The sequence below is a fragment of the Cyrtonyx montezumae genome, unplaced genomic scaffold, assembly GCF_038088225.1.
Source record: "Cyrtonyx montezumae isolate F1298 unplaced genomic scaffold, pur_monq_1.0 scaffold_3, whole genome shotgun sequence".
Classification (NCBI taxonomy): Eukaryota; Metazoa; Chordata; class Aves; order Galliformes; family Odontophoridae; genus Cyrtonyx; species Cyrtonyx montezumae.
Window position 1 is genome coordinate 56677224 of NW_027072034.1, and position 18785 is coordinate 56696008.

General features: G+C 36.6%; 1 protein-coding gene across 1 annotated transcript in view; it reads left to right on the forward strand.

Moving 5' to 3' along the window:
• Positions 1–18785, forward strand: part of DSCAM (DS cell adhesion molecule) — a 435055-nt gene that overhangs the window by 63525 nt on the left and 352745 nt on the right. The window contains exons 2-3 of the mRNA XM_065741676.1: positions 4931–5248; positions 8618–8764. Of these exons, the coding sequence (XP_065597748.1) occupies positions 4931–5248; positions 8618–8764 (465 nt within the window). The remainder of the gene's footprint in view (positions 1–4930; positions 5249–8617; positions 8765–18785) is intronic.

Genomic DNA, 18785 nt, shown 5'->3' on the forward strand with positions numbered 1-18785 from the left:
AAACTTATATTCTATTTTGTAAGTGATAATAACTTCAAGCATTTTTTTCTATCTTTTTTCAGTAGTTTGTGAGGAAATAGTATTGATCAAGGAGGTTAAAGCAGATAAATACATTTTTCCTTGACTCCATTGCTGACTTAAAACTGTTGTGTAAGGTCATACTCAGCTGGTGCTTCTGTATTTCTTTATATGAGTGTAGTAACTTAATATACTCATCTATTTTTTCATTATACTTGCAATGTCATATCAGTTTGTGTGGCCTGTTTCTATTTATTTTCCATATTCAAGGTATTTTGTGTTATTTTTGCCATTCTCTCATGATTTTTTTCTCTGGTGTTGTCTTCAGTTCTTTTAGTTCTTTTTAGTAATGCATAATTTGGAGTCTGATCAGAGCATCTTTATCCAGTTTTGCTGTAATCTGGGCCATGAGTGCTTGCATGGAAGATGGCTACGTTGCTTCCACTTGTATCTTAATCCATGCGAGTTCTGTTTTACCCTCCTTCACCTAAAAGAATTGTGAGGAACGTTAAAATCTTCTTAGTTTACAAAGGAGACAGAATCTGAGCCAAAATTGCAAAAGTTCTTTCATTTTGCTCTTGATCAATTCATTTATTATTACTGTAATAAAACTTATAATATTTAGCTATGCTATACTTCAGTCATTAGTTAAAACCCCTAGAGGGAGACATGATCACAGATGGATTATTGTAATTCCTCATTACTCTGATCTTTTCACGATAGCTAAAGTAATTTCTCTAGGTCACTTTGTATAGCCTGTTACTTGATAATGGAGTAGCAATAACAATATTAGTGTTTGTAGGTGCCCAGTTCTTTCTCTGTTTAAAATAAATCCCTCTGTCTCTTTCTTTTCAAAAACATCTTGGTAATAGTGATACAGTAAAGCATTTTGAAAAAATGCATCCTGAATAGCAGCGCAGCTCATTACCATGATACTGCTACACATCTAGGCTGTCTTTTACTGTGCTTGCACCAAATAATCTTCGTATTTGTGATTAATTAGAGATAAGGATAAATAATTCTTCCTTTGTTTTTCAATCATTATTACTTTAGGACCAAACTTTCCTCTTGCATAAACATTACAGAAATAGTATTTAGTTTATGGATGAGACAAGGAAAACAATTTAAATATAAGTATCAAATCATTAAAAGACTTTTTTCTAATATTTTTGAATGTGTTGTGTTGTCTGTCACCCAAAGATACCTCTGTTTCTCCATGAAGATAAAACTGGGGCTTTTAATTGTTAATTGCAAAACATGGATAGAGGGCTGTGTAAGAATTTAAAGAATAAACAGCTAGCTGTAAAATTAAAAAATGTTATTTGAACTTATTAAAACTAGGAAGAGAATATGATGAAAATGAAATGCACAGCACCAAGCTGCTGTAATGTATTCTGGCTCCCAGTTGTAAGATATAAGATTTTCTTATGTTACCTTCAAAATCTGAGTAAGTTTTCACTTTTGAAATTGTTAAGGTGAGGATTCTTAAATGTGACACAGTCTGGAGAGGAGAAATGTGAAGAACTGGAGAGGAAAGGAAGAGCATGATCTTCCTTGGTCTGGTAGTTTCACGGTTTGCCTTTGCATGTCATCTTTCATCTCTGTGGCAGCTAGTGCCGATTCCTTCACAACATGAGATCCTGCACAGAGCAAGCCCAAGCCTGACCCAGTATGATAGTTTGTGTAGCATCTTCTTCCTCGTATCTTAGTGACATCTCCTTTGACTTGCTAAAAAGGAGGACTCTGAAGAAACGTTTTCAGCCTATTTTGTCTTGAGTAACTTGTAATGAAACCTTGGCAAGGAATACCTTTGGAGACAGAAATATCCAAAGTGCTATGTGCTAGGATCTTATGTAAGACCTTCAAAAATACACAGCATATGTGTACGTAGGTGTTGCAGTGTCTTGGGCACCTAAGGAAAGATACCTACTAGGTAAGGGTAAAGGTAACAAAAAGCCTATTCATTCTCAGCCACTAAGTATTGGCACAGCAAACTCAAAGCCCAGTCCGATAATCTTGCCTTGCAATAAGCCAGTTTACTTGACAGGAAACTTCTCAAATCATAAAATAAAATTGTGTCTGGCAGATGTGTTCAGCACTTTGCTAGACAGAGCATGGCAGTGCTGTCTTCCTTGAAAAGGGGGAACGATTTCCTTGGCTATTATACTTTGTCAGTTCTCATCACTTTGAGTAGTTGAGTCTAAGGAATTTTGATTTTCAAGAACTTGCAGAAAGTACATCCTTTCTTCCCATTCTTGTAGGAATAAGGTTATGGTATCTGTTTAACATAAGATTCAAATTTTTCTTTCAGATCAATAAACTTTTTATGTGTTCTTCCAACCACATGGATAAGGGCAAAGACTTTTGTTTTATGGCCCAGAAATGCTCACAAGAGCAGGCTGTTTGTCACCTTGACATTTCCACTGAGGCACCCATTGAGTTCTGCTGAGATGCAGAACTGCTGTTTCCATCAGTTATTGATGGTTTCAGAAATACACAGCTGTAGAATATCCCATGTTGGAAGAGACCTTTAAGAATCATTGTTCAGGAGGAATCTTTGACTTTCCTTCCCTTGACTACTAGTTGATGTTATCTCTTCTGAAGTGTGATGTTTCTTTGTCCTGGGTATGTGTAATCAAATTCCACCACAATTCATTTCTTGTCTGATTTAGTAATGTTGTGGGTTCCATTCCTGCAGAGAAGGCTTTAGGGAAGACCTATGCCTGTTTGCTTGGGTTTTTGCCATTTCATACTTTTATAGCTGTAACTTTCTTCAGATATTCCTGCTAATCTCCATTGCAACTTTTACTTTGAGCTTGCTACTGCTTACTGTAAAATACAGTGTTTACTTGGATTGCATTTGAACATTAATTAACATACAATTACATACCATCTTTGACTTGTCTTGCTTTCAGTTAGGTTTTGATATATCACTCGTTCTGTTATTTTGCTAACTACTTTCTTCCTTTGGAACGTTGCTGAGAAATATCTTTAAGGGATTCTGAAATGCCATTTTTGTCATTGAGTGTATCCAAGTAGCTTATGTTTTCTACTACAAAATGCATCTGGATTGCCAGCACTGTGTATATGTGTGTATATTATAGCACTGCAATTATTTTCCAAGGATCTTAGTGTGTTTGTGACTGCCATTAAGTTGAATGTGTACCAGATGCATCTTTAAAATGAAGCATTATTGTATAGGCTGATGGATGGAAAGTTTATCGAAAGTATTCAAAGCTTCTACCAGAGATACAAAACATCTGGAAAAAATAATTATGTGCTGCTAGTGTGAGTCTCTAGTTTGGCTGTTCCGCGTTTTGATTGTAGTTAGATTCCATGGAAGCGTCAATCATAGCTCCTTTTATTCTTCATTTTTATGGCATTTGGAATTTTTAAATACCTATTTATTCTTAGCCAAAAAATTTACTATTTTTTTAAGGTGAATGTTTTAAGGTGAAGCAGCATGACATAAAATTTGGCCAATATGAACTATATTTATTACATCTCTGTGGATGCCTTTTTGGCCAATGGAAAGTGAAATGCCCTGTTGATTATTTCCCATGTATTTGGAGAGAATAGTTTGTACAACAGATGAGCAATGCCAATTTTTTTTTTTTAGTTCGCTATTATGTTACCAACAATACTGTTCTCTGCTTCAGAGTACATCTATAATTAGCAGTGTATTAAGTAGAAGTGGCACTATCTTGTTCAGCTGTGCTTAGTCCTATTATGCCTGTTTTATTTCTTTCCAGAAACCCAAGTTTGTACTAGAGTTGAGCCAACTAGGAAGAATTAATTATTCTGAGCTAGCACCTGTCTCATCTGTATGCAGGGACTTGTTTTTTCCAGTGCTTGAAATTTCTCCTTTCTAACTCTCCAAGTGCCTTTCATCCTGTTACGTGATGTCCATTTAGTCATATGTCTTTGTTATGCCAGATGTCTTTCTCTATTGCCCTAGGAGAGTCTCTCCTACTTCTTTCATTCTAGGGCTTCCCAGAGCCAGCCAAACCCCTTTTTGGATGGATTCTGTTGGCTGTCAGTACCAGATGATCCCCTTCTCTGTCCTTCCCTCCAAATGTCTGAAGAAAGGAGAAAATAGTCCATTTTGTGTTCCAAGCTATAAGTGGCAGAGATAAAGGGTTCACTGTGCGAATTCATGTTAAGATTGTTACTACTGGAGGACAGTAGCAGACTAATCCTGAAAACAATCTCACTGAACTGGTCAATTATAAACACACTTTCAAAAACTTCTTATCAGACTTGCATGAGTTAATCACGTCAGAATTTTGTATATTCAGAATATTGTGATGTAAGTTTCTCTGTCTCAAGGAAAACTGGTGGTTTTCTGTAGTTAGTTCTGTAGTATATACAAGTGGACAGTAGGGTGGTATTGTTCATAGTGTCACTCTGTGATTGTTGACAATTGTTTGTAATTTCTCAAGCAGAAAAGTGTTAGGAAGGTATTTCAGATGGAGTATTAGGAAATCTATCTGGAGTCTTCAAGCCATCTGGATAATAGCTGAATAGCCTATGGAAAAGAAGTGTTGAGAAGAATGAGGGCTAATCTTGTGTTCTAACCAATGCTAACTTCTTACGGTGTCAAAAAATCTGTTGTTTCTGGTTGAGAGGGGGAATACAGTCACACAGGCAGCAGAATCACAGTTACCAAAAAGCATACTTTTGATTTAGTCTTTGTTAGAGATGCCTGACCGATTAAATAATGTCTATTAATTATCTGTATTAGGAATAGGGTATGTATTGTTATTAAGGAATGATGGTGAATTTTCACTGTTTGTGACAGTCTTTGTTGTTACTTTGTGAGTCATTTTGCCATGTAAAAGTGAATTTATAAATAGAGATGGCTTATGCTTCAGGTTTTCAAAATGTCTTCGTTCCTTTTTTTGTCTTGCAGTTTTCAGTGAAGATCTACACGCCAGTCTATATTTTGTCAATGCATCTCTGCAAGAGGTAGTGTTTGCTAGCACCACAGGGACATTGGTGCCCTGTCCAGCAGCAGGGATCCCCCCGGTGACACTCAGATGGTACCTAGCAACGGGCGAGGAGATCTACGATGTCCCAGGGATCCGCCACGTCCACCCCAATGGCACTCTCCAAATTTTCCCCTTCCCTCCTTCAAGCTTTAATAACTTAATCCATGATAACACTTACTATTGCACAGCTGAAAATCCTTCAGGGAAAATCAGAAGTCAGGATGTTCACATTAAGGCCGGTAAGTACAGTCTTTTCCATGGCTCAAATGGGCTTGGGGATGGAGGTGTTTTGAGAAAAACTTTGGTGTTTTGAGAAGTAATAGCAGTTGTGAATCAAAGGAGCTTGGGGAGGATAGCCTTAGAACTCCTCAGACTATTATGTGAAATAGTGTATTCTTCTTTTTCATTTCTTCCTGGTTCACTTTTCCTTTGTTGGTGAAAAGTTACTGTTTTGAAGATCATAATCAGCTGAGCTTCCAAACAAGTATAAGGAAAAATGATCCAAAATTGAAGTTGTTAATCAGACCATGCTTACTCCTTAAAAAGCTGTGAGAGACAAGGATGTTGTCTTTGAATTTTGTATAACAGTTGGGAGGGGGGATTGGAAGTAAAACACTTGGTTAATCATGCCTCTTCGAGGTGCCCATGTTCAGTTGAGCCTTCTTTTGAGGGAGAAAATTGTGTCCTTTTTGACAACCTAGCAAGTGGTGTTGATACATAGTCAATACTTGCTGTTTAAGCTAAAAAAGAACAAATTAGCATAATGATTTGCATCTGTTTTCTGTGCTGTGTGCAGACTGGGTGAGCAAGTGGGTAACTACAGTGGGATCAAAATGAGGCCTTTTGCTGCAACATGTAAACATGATTGCATACTTTTTGAAGGTTTTGTCTACCCACTTCAGTTAATTAAAATATTCAAACAAATAAAAGTTGACCTTTGCCTAATGCAAATCCTTATACCCTTCGGTGGTGGTGGAGTTGTGATATTCTTTTCTCAGCAGAATCTTTTCTTTTGAGGTATGCCTTCATAGAATTCACGGAGGGATAATTCTGAACAATTATTAAGTAGACTTGACTTTATCTTTCTTATGTGGGGATTTATTCTACTCTTTTAAAAAATGAACTAACATTCAGATATTTATAGTTTGTTGGAAATTGGAAACTAAGACTAAAAATTTTAAGAATTTCATTTATATTATTCAAAGTTTAGTCTGAAATGGTGTTTTCTTTCACAAAAAGTGACTATGATAATCAAGCTCGCATTTACATGCATGCAGAATTTCTATGAGATGCAAGGGTATAGCAGTTATAAGATTGCAAGTTTGCAGATGATTGTATTTGTGTTTTTGAATGTAACTATTGCACATAATGATCTCTCCCCTTTCAAAAAAGAAAACAACCAATTAAAGCAAAGCAGGAAAAAAATAACAAAATTAAAACCAAAGAATCAAACCCAAACTCAGTCTTCTTCCAGGACTATCCTGCATGGGAGTAGAGATTTGTGTGTGCATCTGTGTATATGCATATTAGAGCAAAGGCTGAAATTCTCGTATAAACCCATGATTCAAGGAACTGGGATTTCCAGAACGATCTACAAATCTTTCATGGGAGCTGGTCAGTTGACCTCAGTTATTTCCAGAAGATATTTCTGAAACCACAATAATGTAAACTTCTCAAAAAGAAATGAGTAAGTCTTTTGTTTTGGTGCCTCACAGTTACTTTTTGTTTGCTTACTGAAATGATTGGATGGGCTGTAAGATTTAAAATATGGCAGATTTTCAAAGTAACAGACCTTTAGCAATATGTTAGTGTGTACTGCTGCTGGAATAAAAAATCCCTCCTCTGTTTGAAGTGGTTGGAGTGTGAACATTAATCAAAAGTCAGCTTCATAAAGGTGATCTATGGACTCTGGAGCCATTCTCTCCAATATAAAATAAGAGTAAGGGGCTGTTTTTTCACAGGGCAGCCACAGTTGTGAAGTCTTTATATTGAAGATGCTTATATCACTTCTGCCCAGGGTGTACTTACAGCAGAGTTAAGAAATTTAATTTCTGATTCAGAATAAGCTGTGGATTCTTTTTTGTTTAAATTCAGTAGTTTCTCTTACTGTAGAAGATATGTCTTGGTTTTATTTTAAATGATATTTAGTTTATCATTAAATTTATTTACTTCTTTTAGAGTTCCAAACTGCTACATTGCTAAGTTGTGTTATGGATTAAGGTTGAGATAGAGAACTCCAGTCTTTCTGCAATGGTTGAACTGGACCTGAAAGCTTGCTACTGTTTGCATTTGTGAAAGATAGTTACATTCTAGTATGTTTTTTTTTTTCTTTTCTTTGAAGACATTGAGTAGGAATGACCTTTAAAAATTCCAGTGCTCCTAGCCTATAGCTCTTCAGTCTGCAGTGAATGTGGTTAAATGTAATGGGTAGAGCATAATACATGATTGTGAGCAGGGTATATGTACAAAAAATTTCACTGTAATATAGTAGTTTAGCATCACTGAATTGTTTAAATTGCTGTACCGGAGTTGTTCTTTCCAATAACTTTTTACTTTCAGGCATATACGTGCCTTAAACACACATCATTTTACAATACGTTTCCCTCTGTTTTCACTGAAACTATGTTGGCTTTGGTGGCTTATTTTCTTGCACCTTGACCTTCCAGTACTATAGATATCTTACATTAATGCATGTCCTTCATTTCTTACCCACTTAAATGCTATCTATTGCAAGTGCTATTATTTCTTCTCTGCTCTACCTTCTCTGTTAACTGCTGCTTACAGATTTTCACTACTCCTTCATTATGTCATTTCAGTGTCAGAATTTTCCTTCTATTGATCTTACCAATGCAACTTTGTGTCTTTCGATGAATAATAGTTTAATGTGAAGAATTTTTCTTGTTCTTCTTTCTTCTTTTTGGTTATTAAGATAATTCTTCAATTTGCTAGTCAAATCACATCCTGGATCTTAGTGCTTTCATACCATTTTTGAAACAACTCTCAATCACAGTTTTGGTTTTCTTATCACTGACTTACTTATCTCACTACTGGTCGAATGAATGCAGTTCTTGCCTTACCTGCTATCATTTCTCTGTTTCTGAAATGCCTTTTTTTTTTTTTTTTCTGACTGTCACCTCCATTGATTTTTCTCCTTCATTTTTCACTTTTTCAAAATCCTAAATGACACTGACCTTCTCTTCTACCCTTTGGATGCCTTATTTACCTATAGTAGTTGCATGTAATTTGTAGCAGAAAACAATTTGTGGTGGGAAATGTGGCATGAGCAACAAGACAAGTAATAGAAGGACTAATGCAATTTATCCATGGAAATTTGCAAGGACTGCATATTTATTTCTCCTTGCTCTCAGAATGAGTTGATAGAGAAAGATGGAAACAAGGCAAAATACAGATTCTAAGTAAATAAAAAGATCTGGGAACACATTTGTACTAATTCTCAAAACTATTAGTCTTGGAAAACTGTCATTTAAACAGATTTAAAAAAATCACAATCTGAGGAATCTTGATGGGGGAACATTGTGAATCTAACCTAACTATTAGATGGGATGTGTGATTATGACTTGCTAATGGAAGTTCTCCTTTCTCTTCAGTTTTACGGGAACCCTATACAGTCCGTGTGGAGGACCAGAAAGCCATGAGAGGCAATGTAGCAGTGTTCAAGTGCATTATCCCCTCCTCTGTGGAGGCATACATCACTGTTGTCTCATGGGAGAAAGACACAGTCTCGCTTGTCTCAGGTAGGCTCTTATGATTTTCTGATTTTTCCCAATTGGCAAGGGCAGATGTGGTTGTTGTCTTTTCCCCAAAATACCTGATGTTTACTTTGAGTCAATTATAGACTGGTATGTCATCCTTTCAGTAACATATTTCATATGAGCGTTACTGCATCCTTATGACTGTATGTGACATGAAGGTTTTAGACAGCCTGACTTTTTCTAGCATGCTTGAGGGGAAACTAACATGGTTTTTGTTTCATACTAGATATATAATCAGCTTCCTGGTTGCTGTGACAATGGGTTTGTGTTTTAACTTTGATAAGAAACCCTTACCTTCTAAATAAATATGAGTGTCATAAAACATGCGTTGAGTTGTTTTTCAGTAGTAGTGTTACTCATGAATTAGAGGAGTCTAAATTTTGTTTGGTTATGTTTAAGTGCCCTGTGTTTGTATTCATACTTAATAATATTTTTATCTCAAAAACGTTCATAGGTGACTCCAGAGGCTTATGCACACTGTAAGCTGTGCTGTAAGGCAAAAATATTAAAGTAAAACAATCAGTTCTAAAAGTTACATGTATCAATTGTCAATGTGAGGCAATGTTTAAGAAGTACAGGGATTTCAGGCAAAGAATATCCAACATTTTAAAGTTTAAACATTTTAAGAAATTCATAGGAGACTGTATGCATGAAAGTATTTTCACTATAGTACATAACCAAATTATATATTATGCTCAGCACTTCTGTTGTTATTCATACAAATGATTTATGTGCAGAAACTTATTTTTTCAGGGTAATGTAGAATGCAGCAACATTCAACTTAGAGCTATTTTTTTCCAGAGTATATTTAAGAATGTGTTTGTGTTTATGATCAAAATATGTAGAAACCTTTTTGCACTTCTCATTAAATTAATAATCTATTCTTTCTGACAAATGTGACATTGGTGGAAATCTTATGTTTCTTTACGACTCGTGTTCTAGATTTTATTTCTGTGTAGTTTATTGATGCCTTATGTAATCTTGTTCTTTAATTTTTTTTTGGACGTGTTGGAGTAGGATACATTTCACATAGTTCTCTGAAGATTTGGGAATTATTTTAGTACCATTTAATTCACGATCATTTGTCCTACACTAGTGGCAAACTGATAAATAGACTTCATTATGCTTCTGTATTTTGGTAAGGCAAATAATTTTCATCACTGGACAAAATAAGCATTGCCACAAATAGATTTGTATTATCTGAATTGTAGGATTCACCAATGGAACAACTCAACCAACACAGAAAGTTCATGGTTAATGAAAAGCTTATTTGTCTATTCTATTTGTAATGGTACAGAACTACAATTAACTGATACAACAGTGGATGACTGTATTTATTTCCTTTTCTGACATATGATGCATATACATCTGTATTGAAGGAAAAGAATGTGTATATCTGCATGGTTAATTACTAAAATATTTTTTTCAAGTTGATTCTTTCTGTACGAAAACATGCATATTTTCTCTTCAGTAGTTAGGAGAAGAGGGAACAGGTCTTTGTAATCCCATCTTTAGGGAAGAAAGTGTGGCATTTCTGTGGACCATCATCAATACTATGTTAAAATAATTTTGAATTAATCTATCTTGATTTTATCATTTTGGAAGATAAATGTGCATAATGAAATTTAGGTCTATATAGTTAAATCTTTTTATTTTTTCTTAGTGCCACTTCTGACTTTGGTTGACTAAGCTACAGTCATTAAAATCTGTTAAAACACTTTCAACACTTAAAAAACACTTTTAATTATCTCACAATCCTTTAATTTGACAGTTATAAATCTAAATGGAGGTAAAATTCATAAGGACCCACTCTTAAAAATCTGTTAAACACATTGGATCATGTTATGGAAAAGATATAGTTTCATAGATGAAATCACAAGTTAGAATACAGATTGGTGCTATATGATGTGCAAGGGCAAAAGTGAGACAAGAAAATATTTTTCTAGTTTAACCAGAATAGCTACAAGATTTGTTTGTTTGACACTTAAATGCAGGTTGATAGTGAGCCTGTGTGTGTTTCATAAAAACACTTCCTTGAGTTTTACCTGTAATAAATTTTGCTATAATCTGGCTTTGAACTCAGATGGTGGATATTGATCAAGCTTGTCTTCTTAGAATGCCAGTGCTGATTAATAGGATACTAGACCTAACACAGCTATTGAGCTGTTTTCTACTAATGATCAGTGTCCTGAGCAAGTGCATATGCCTACTTATACAGTCATTATGAGCATGTTAGATTTTATTTTTTCCATTGGAGAGGCTTCATATGGAAGTGGTAGAACAGAGAAAGTTAACTTCTGAAAGACTTAAGTCCCAATGCAATACTTCCAAGTATAAGTTAACGTAAATATTTCACGTCTACCTATTTGTAGTCCAATTCTGACTACTACAGCAGAGATATTTTTGAACCAGAATGTTTTCTTTCAACAGTTTCTTACTGTTTTACATGCCAGTTCTTCCTGTGCAAATCAAACATTTCCAATAAAAAGCAAAATCTTTATTCACACTAAAAAGCAATAATTAAGAACAACAAAAAATCCACTAAAATAACTAGCTCTTAGAAAGTTCATTTAAGGACCATATTCTTTATTTGTTTGTTTGGGCAATTGTTTATGTATTGATGTATTTATTTAATTATTTATTTAGATTTGACAGAAGTGTATTATCCGGAGCACATCTGCCTTTGTGTTGTAGACTTAGTTATCAGAGAGCACGGTGAAGTTCATAGTAATTGAGGAATGTAATAAAAATGTCTGGGTAGCTGCAATTGTATGTCTTGCCCCCAGGTTGTTGCAAAGTAATTGTGGATTGAAAACTAGTAAGACATAGCTTAAGACATAAGACATTTCCAAGGAGTGTGCTGATAGGTCAAGCTACTGCTCAATGAAATGGAAGGTGCCAGTGCTGTAAGCCAGTAATATTGAATTCCATGAAACATCCATGTTCAAAGACAGCTATGGACTAAAAAGGTGTGCATGTGCCTGTCTGTCTCCAGGGAAATAACCAGGTAGCTGAGATTTTGCTCCTACTCTTTGTACTTCAATGTGATAGTAAATCTGAGGCTGAAAGGCATTTTCACGTTGCCTTCTTGGAGAGAAGGAAGTGGGGGAATAATAATTTTAAATCAAGTCAAAAACAACTGTTAGGATGAATCTATTCTGGGGAAAAATAGAAAACATCAACTCCCAACAATAAAGACACAGAAACAGTTTCATGCTAAGAAAAACCATTTTGAATAATTGTTTGATTAAATATTCAACCAACTCTACTGAACACAGCTGTGCTACAGATCCTCATGGCAGACACATAAGAACAGCAGCAGACATTTGCAGTTGTCAATCTACTAGAAGTGCGTGAAATATATCCGTGTCTCTGTCTCTTACTAAAAGGAATCAGACATTCCAGTGATGTGTCTTGCCTAACAGTCTCTTAAGTCCTGTTAAAATAGAAAACCAGCAGTAATTCTGAGAAGTCTTTGAGGGCTTAGAAAGTGTAAGTTATCACTGTGCAAAGATATGCAGCTGTATCTTCAGGAGCCATTTTCAACTCCTGTATGAAGAGTTCTATATTGTCAGTTGACTTTAAATTGAGTCCGAAATTCATGTGAATTATAAATAGTGTAATGATGTGCAGTTTTCTGTCTTGTATTTGCATCAGTCACCAGCTCTTACACATTTTCATTAGATAACACTAAACAGAAAAGATCAAATACTCCTGTATGACATATCCTTAAATAATGTGGTATGACTGATAGCTGCATATGAGTTGCTCAGAGGTTAAATTTTCTTTCGCTCTTCTCCTTTACAAACCATTCCCAAAGAAACTGACTTTTCGAATCAGTGTTGCTGATTTTTGTAACCACTGGAAACAGTGCAGGCCCTGCAGGACCAAAGAATGCATCAAAGCATGTTTTTGCATGCAGTAGTCGTAAAAACGAGGAATGTGGTCTAGAAATGTGTTGTGGTGCAGATTGTGCTCCTGCTGCTGCTGAGCAACCATGAGGCAGATGGGAGACTGGATCTTGGCTTGTAGTGGTTCTTCACACACATAACTGTGAAGCTCAAATGGAGAAGAGGACAAAAGCAAAATAATTGCTGTTTCTGCTTTGTCTGGGTGAAAGCAAAGAGCAGAGCCTGTTCATGTGTTAATTAGCTCTGGAGAGTGCAAAGAATGGGTGTGGTTGTAGAGGAAGGAGGGGAGAAAGGGGTTATTAAAAATAAAGGTCAGTACTAAGGGACAGAAAAAAGAGAAAGCAGGAACAGACAGAAACAAAGGGAAAGACTGAAGAATAAATTTAGGTTTTTCACTACATATTGTGTTTTCTTCCTGGATGCTTCCTATCTTGATGCTGATAATTGAGAGGTGTTTTGAGTTTTTCCATGTATCTGAATAGCTTTGTGCCATGGGCAGGGTCTTGAATAGGTTAATGCCCTGACCTTTCTGAATTCCCATTTTTCTGTCTAACAACATACCTTGTAAGAATCTATCCAATTTATACGTGGAATGCAACTGCTTAAGGAAGGCAGAAAAAGAGAGGGTGCACAATGGCGTATTCAAATCTAGACAGAAAGAATAGCAGCTTGAGTGAAAGGTGTGTAAGCACGAATGGAACACAGTTCCCTGAAGGGTTGTGACTGACATGCAGACGGCAACCAATGAGCCTTTCAGTCAGCACACTTTGTGTGGGCTGGAAATATGACATACTGGACGATGACTTGAGAAATATCACTGTTGTACAGTGACCTCCATTTGATGTAACGCCTTGCATTATTTATTTACACACCATTTCTCAAATCTTGTCTTAAATCTTGTCCAGCTCAGGGACTGTTGGATCCCCCGCACAGAGGGCTTTTCTGAATTGCTACAGTTTACAGCAAGCACCCAATGTTTGCCAGTAGTTATCATGTGGTGGCATGTGCAATATGGAACTGTGGTTTCTTTTTGGACTGGGGTTGGTGATTACAGAGGTAATTCTGTTTAAACAGAGAAATTATATACATATATTTTTTTTCACCCATGAGGTTTGTGTTTAGTGGGGGGAAAAATCTCTGTAGCAATTGGTCCCGTGAGCAGAGCCCTATGCTTAGAACTAAATGATGGACAATGATCACAGAATAATTTCAGCCATTTGATTGAGACTATGTCTAGTAGCGATGAGTTGTCATCTTTCTTGTTTTGGTTTGGTGTCCGGGCTTGCACAGAGTTGCTAATCAGCAAGCATTCAGCAGGTATTTAGCCTATGCCACTGAATTTTCTAGATGAAAGCTCTTTTCTAAGTCTGGGTGCAGTTGGATGCAGAATGCAATTTTTTACGCTTTATCAATGTATATATATTAGAAAAATTCTGAGTGTGAACTACCTTCTATCAGAAATATGGCAGGTGACACAGAAAATTAAGCAGTCAGACTCCTGCATCTGCTGAGCTTGCTTGACTTGCTGGAGTGCTTATGTGTGTAGTTTTCTGAAATGTTCAAGTCTGATTGTAGTATGTTGTTACAGTAATGTAGATTTTAAGCTTCCTGAGGATGTGTAAAGTGCACATGACTATCTCTAAAGACAGGGTACAGCTTCTTCATTTCTTTTTCAACAAAGTTATTTTCCTGAGGGACTTAGGAAAAAGTCATTTGCTACATTATTTAAGAAATGTCTTGTTACCTTATTTTTTCCTGAGAGCATTATTCTTTTAAGTAGAGCGTTTCATAATACTGGAAAGTGAAGGCATAGCACATCCTAGTTGTGCAGGTATTTTGCACAATCTATTCTGGCTTTTTATGTTGTATATTAGGGAAATATTCTCAGGAATGGTGAGGCAGTGCACAGGCTGCCCAGGGAGGTGGTGGAGTCACCATCCGTGGAGGTATTCAAGAGCTGTGTGGACGAGGAAGTGAAAGATGTGGTCAGTGGGCGTGGCAGGGGTGGGCTGGTGGTTGAACTAGGTGATCTTAGTGGTCCTTTCCAACCTTATTGATTCTATGGCTCATTGTAAACCATGATTGTGACTGAGCAAAGCAATGTACTTCTAGTATTCATTAGGAGACTTTTCTTCAGGCTTCTTTTCAACCTGTAGTCCATCTTTGTTTTCCATGATGTTGCACTGGAGTATTTTGATCCATCTAATCATGCTAAAATTAGTGCTGGTGGGTAGGTGGGCTTGAATGCAAGGGTTACCATGGCTTTGTGGGGGCAGCTGTTTAGAGTGATGAAAATGGAATATGTCTGACCCACATGTCATAGAACTGTATTTTAGTACTGCAGAGGAAGGTAGGGGATCAAACTGTATACAAGGGAGCTTGCTGATCATTTAGCCTGCACAGGGAAGCATGCATGTGAAACTGAGGTGCTAACATCAGTGAGGCTATTGGTTCTCTATTTAAAGGATCTTTCTCATTGTGAATCAACATCATGACTACTTTGAGGTTGTAGAAATCAGTGGCTATTTGTAAGAGAGAAAGGAGGAGAACTTATCTGAATGGGCAAAAAAATCCACAAAAAAAAACAAACTCAAAGCCTCATGGGTCTAGGGGAGAGATGTGTTGCAATTTTTTTTCCTCTCCTGCTCTGTTTTGCATAGCCTTCTACTTCCACTGATTTGAAGCATCTTTTACCTCTCTTCAATTTAAAAACAAAGAAGCAAACAAAGAAGCAAACAAAAAAGCTACAGGCCCTCAATCCTTTCTTACTTTTTTCCCTGTCTACTTACTCAGCTAATGAACATGAAATCAAGATTGAATTCATCCCCCTTCAGAATTACTTCTTGAACTGTTATGAATTAATTGAGAAGAGAGAGTGAGGAGGATTGCAACTCCTCTTCCTGTGTTAGTGCTTCAGCTAGGTATTTTTCTTTGGTGACATACATTTCCTTGTTCCTTTCTTTTCTTCTCTCTGTAGCAATAAGTGTGTGTGTGTGTGTATGTATGTATATGTATATACACATAATTATCATGGCTCTCTATAGGCCCAAAGGTCTGTTGGATCCTGTATAATATTATCAAATCTGATTCCCTTACTGTTCTGTTTTACCACCTTGTTATTGATGTTGCCAGTCATGAAGCTTTTTCAGCATGGTTGAGTTCAGTGGCACATTTAGCTTCTCACTGGAAAATATCTGTGTCACTTTATTTTCCCTCCAGATGTACTTGAAGTTCCTTTCATTTTCCTGGGATGAATCTCATTTTTTCCTCTGGCCGGATTTTTCTAGCCTTGGTTCCTGCAATACTAATTCCCTTTGTGGTTTGTAAAACCTCTAAATAAATGCTGCCTACACTTTAATTAACGTGATGTTTACCAGATCTTTATTAAAGACAAAATGAGAACAGACTGACTGCTAACCTTCACAGGTATTTGCTCAGCAATTTTCCATTTTGTCTTTGCTCTTTGTTCACAATTCTTCAGGCAGTTTTGGTTCATATATTTTTCCATGAATTCAATATTTGAAGCAATATATATATCTACTTGGTCTAATATGCAGGATTTTTTTGTGTGCATGATATTTAGACAGCAAGACCTAGTGCTGTCAGATTTGGTAGCAGATTTGGTCTAGGAGCTTGAACATACATAGGTGAATTAGTGAGCTAATTTCTAGGTCTAATCCTCTTATTTCTTTCCCGTTGTATTTTTGAAATGGTGGTCATAGCATTCTTTTATAATCTGCTCTGCTAGTGGCTTGTGACCTTATCACCTTCCTGAGGCGTAATGGGTAAGTGTATGATCTAATTAAGCACTGCATGCTTGGGGTTTCCCAACAAAACCCTGTCTAACCTGAGCAAACTGCCTATGAGCTCTGACAGTTTTGATATGAGGGGCAAAATCGATGCACGGGAGTCATTTTGATGAATTCATGCCTTCCTGCCCAGAACTCATTATACAATAAAACTGTTGTATGTGTACGTGGTTTAGTCAACTTAAAATGTCAAAACTACGATCATCCATTATCTGTGTTATTGTTTTTAATACATAAAGGAGACTCCTAATAAGTGATAATGGAAGGAAACAAAGAATAGTGTGTTGTACCAGCTCTCTTATTTCCAATGAAACAACGTTGTACACTGCTGTCCTATCACTGTGGATAAATCTGCAAATTTTTAGAGGTGTAGATGTCCATACAGATGACCATTTGGTTTGTCTTCCCTGTTGAGAGTCCAGTTATAACTGAAACGTTTATTAACGCACTGACTCATTAAGTATTGTGCCAATCTCAGAAATCTTGGATTCATTCGCTGTGACATCAGTGTCTTATCTCTGTTGCTTCACCTGCACTGCTAAAATATAGAGACATTTAATAGTGGTATGTATGATTTTTCATCCAAGGAATTTTGTGATGACAAAGGCAATCTTTTAGTTGTGGTGCTTTGGTGGCAGATGAAATCTGTCCTGATGTAGAACAGTGTTGAATCTGATGGCTAACTGTTCTTTGAAGTTAGCAGTGGCTGATCCAAAATGTATTTGGTTTTGCTGGAAAAGTTAAAGCTAGTGGATTTCTTATAGAAGTCAGAGCATGAAAGATGAAAGATTAAACTGATGAGAAGTTCATCTTCCCCTCCAAATTTGAACTATTTTCACCAGGAAAAAACTATCTGCCATTAAGATTGTATTTTGTGTTTGTTTGGTTTGAAATAAACTTTCCATGTTTTTACCACCATGTGCACAAACAACCACTTGTGCTGCATAAATTTGAAATGCTTAGTGCAGGCCATGGAGACCAATGTGATGCCATGCTTTCAGCTGATGGAGGAATGTGATCCATGCAGACCTGTCAACGAAAGCAGGTCAGCAGGCTTGAGCAAGGGGGGGAAAAAAATCAATAAATCTTTGAATTAATCATGCAACTGCCAGAGAGAATTATGGGTGCATGAAATGAAGGATGTAGGTATATATCTATAGCAGCTTACTCTTCCCTGCCTCATTGTGTTCTTTCCTATGTCTGTAAGTTTTTTCTCCTGACCTGAGTGTTCCCATATTTATGCCAATGCCATTTTGGTATACTTGCTGCTCATTTTAAAGTGACTAATTCAATATGGATCACAGAAATCTCTCTTAGTGTTCTCTCTCCATGCTGCCACTTTTATCACTGACTTTGTGCGCACTCAGTATGCATTAATACAGGAATTTCACCTCTGCCTAAAACTAAGATTGCACATCTTGTGCAGTGAAATGGACCGAAAACAACTGCTGCTTCGGTGAACAGAGGAGTTAAAAATTCATGCCCATGCTGCTGATGTCTCAGGTGAGTGAGCATCCTCCCTGAGCTCTTTTGCAGCAGCACTGAGGCGGGTGAGTAATGACTGAGATGGAGCTCAACCTCACTCTTGTGTCTGCCCCAAGGGTGCGCCCTCAGGACCAGGTCTTACCCTGGCCTCACAGGCAGCTGTGGTCAGTAAGCATCTTTACCTAGGGGGGAGCATTTTGAGCCTTGCTCTGCAAAGCTGGGCTATGGTCAGATCCAATTACAAAGAACTAAATAACTGTCTCAAAACCCATGTATTTTTACAGATGGGGGAAAAAAAGTCTTAGGACAAAAAAAATTGCATAATTCTTGATTAATTGCTTGACTAGGTTATCAATGATAGCATATCTTGTTTGTTTGCTTATTTACTTTTGATGTGTTGCTTATTTTTCATTCTTCCAAGAATTTCTGTTTTGAGAAAAGGAATAATGAGTATTTTGGATTAATTTAAGTAAAATACAGATACTAGCAAACTTTTTCAATAACAGTCAAGCAGGATACTTTCTTTGAAACAAAATTGCCAGAGCTCAGAAAAATGGTGTGTATGACCATTAAACTGCACCATTTATCTGAGCTGCTTTCCTTAAGTAAAATCAATGCTATTTTTGCATTTTCCTAATGGGAACCTATTAAGCTAAGCACACAGGCATTTTTAACCTCAGACACATTGCAGGGGCAAGTCAGTACTGGATTCAATCCAGCATATTAAGGAGGAGCATTGAAATGTACACTCTTGTGTCTGGGCAGCTTGGCTACTAGGTTTAGAATTGTTGATGTGCT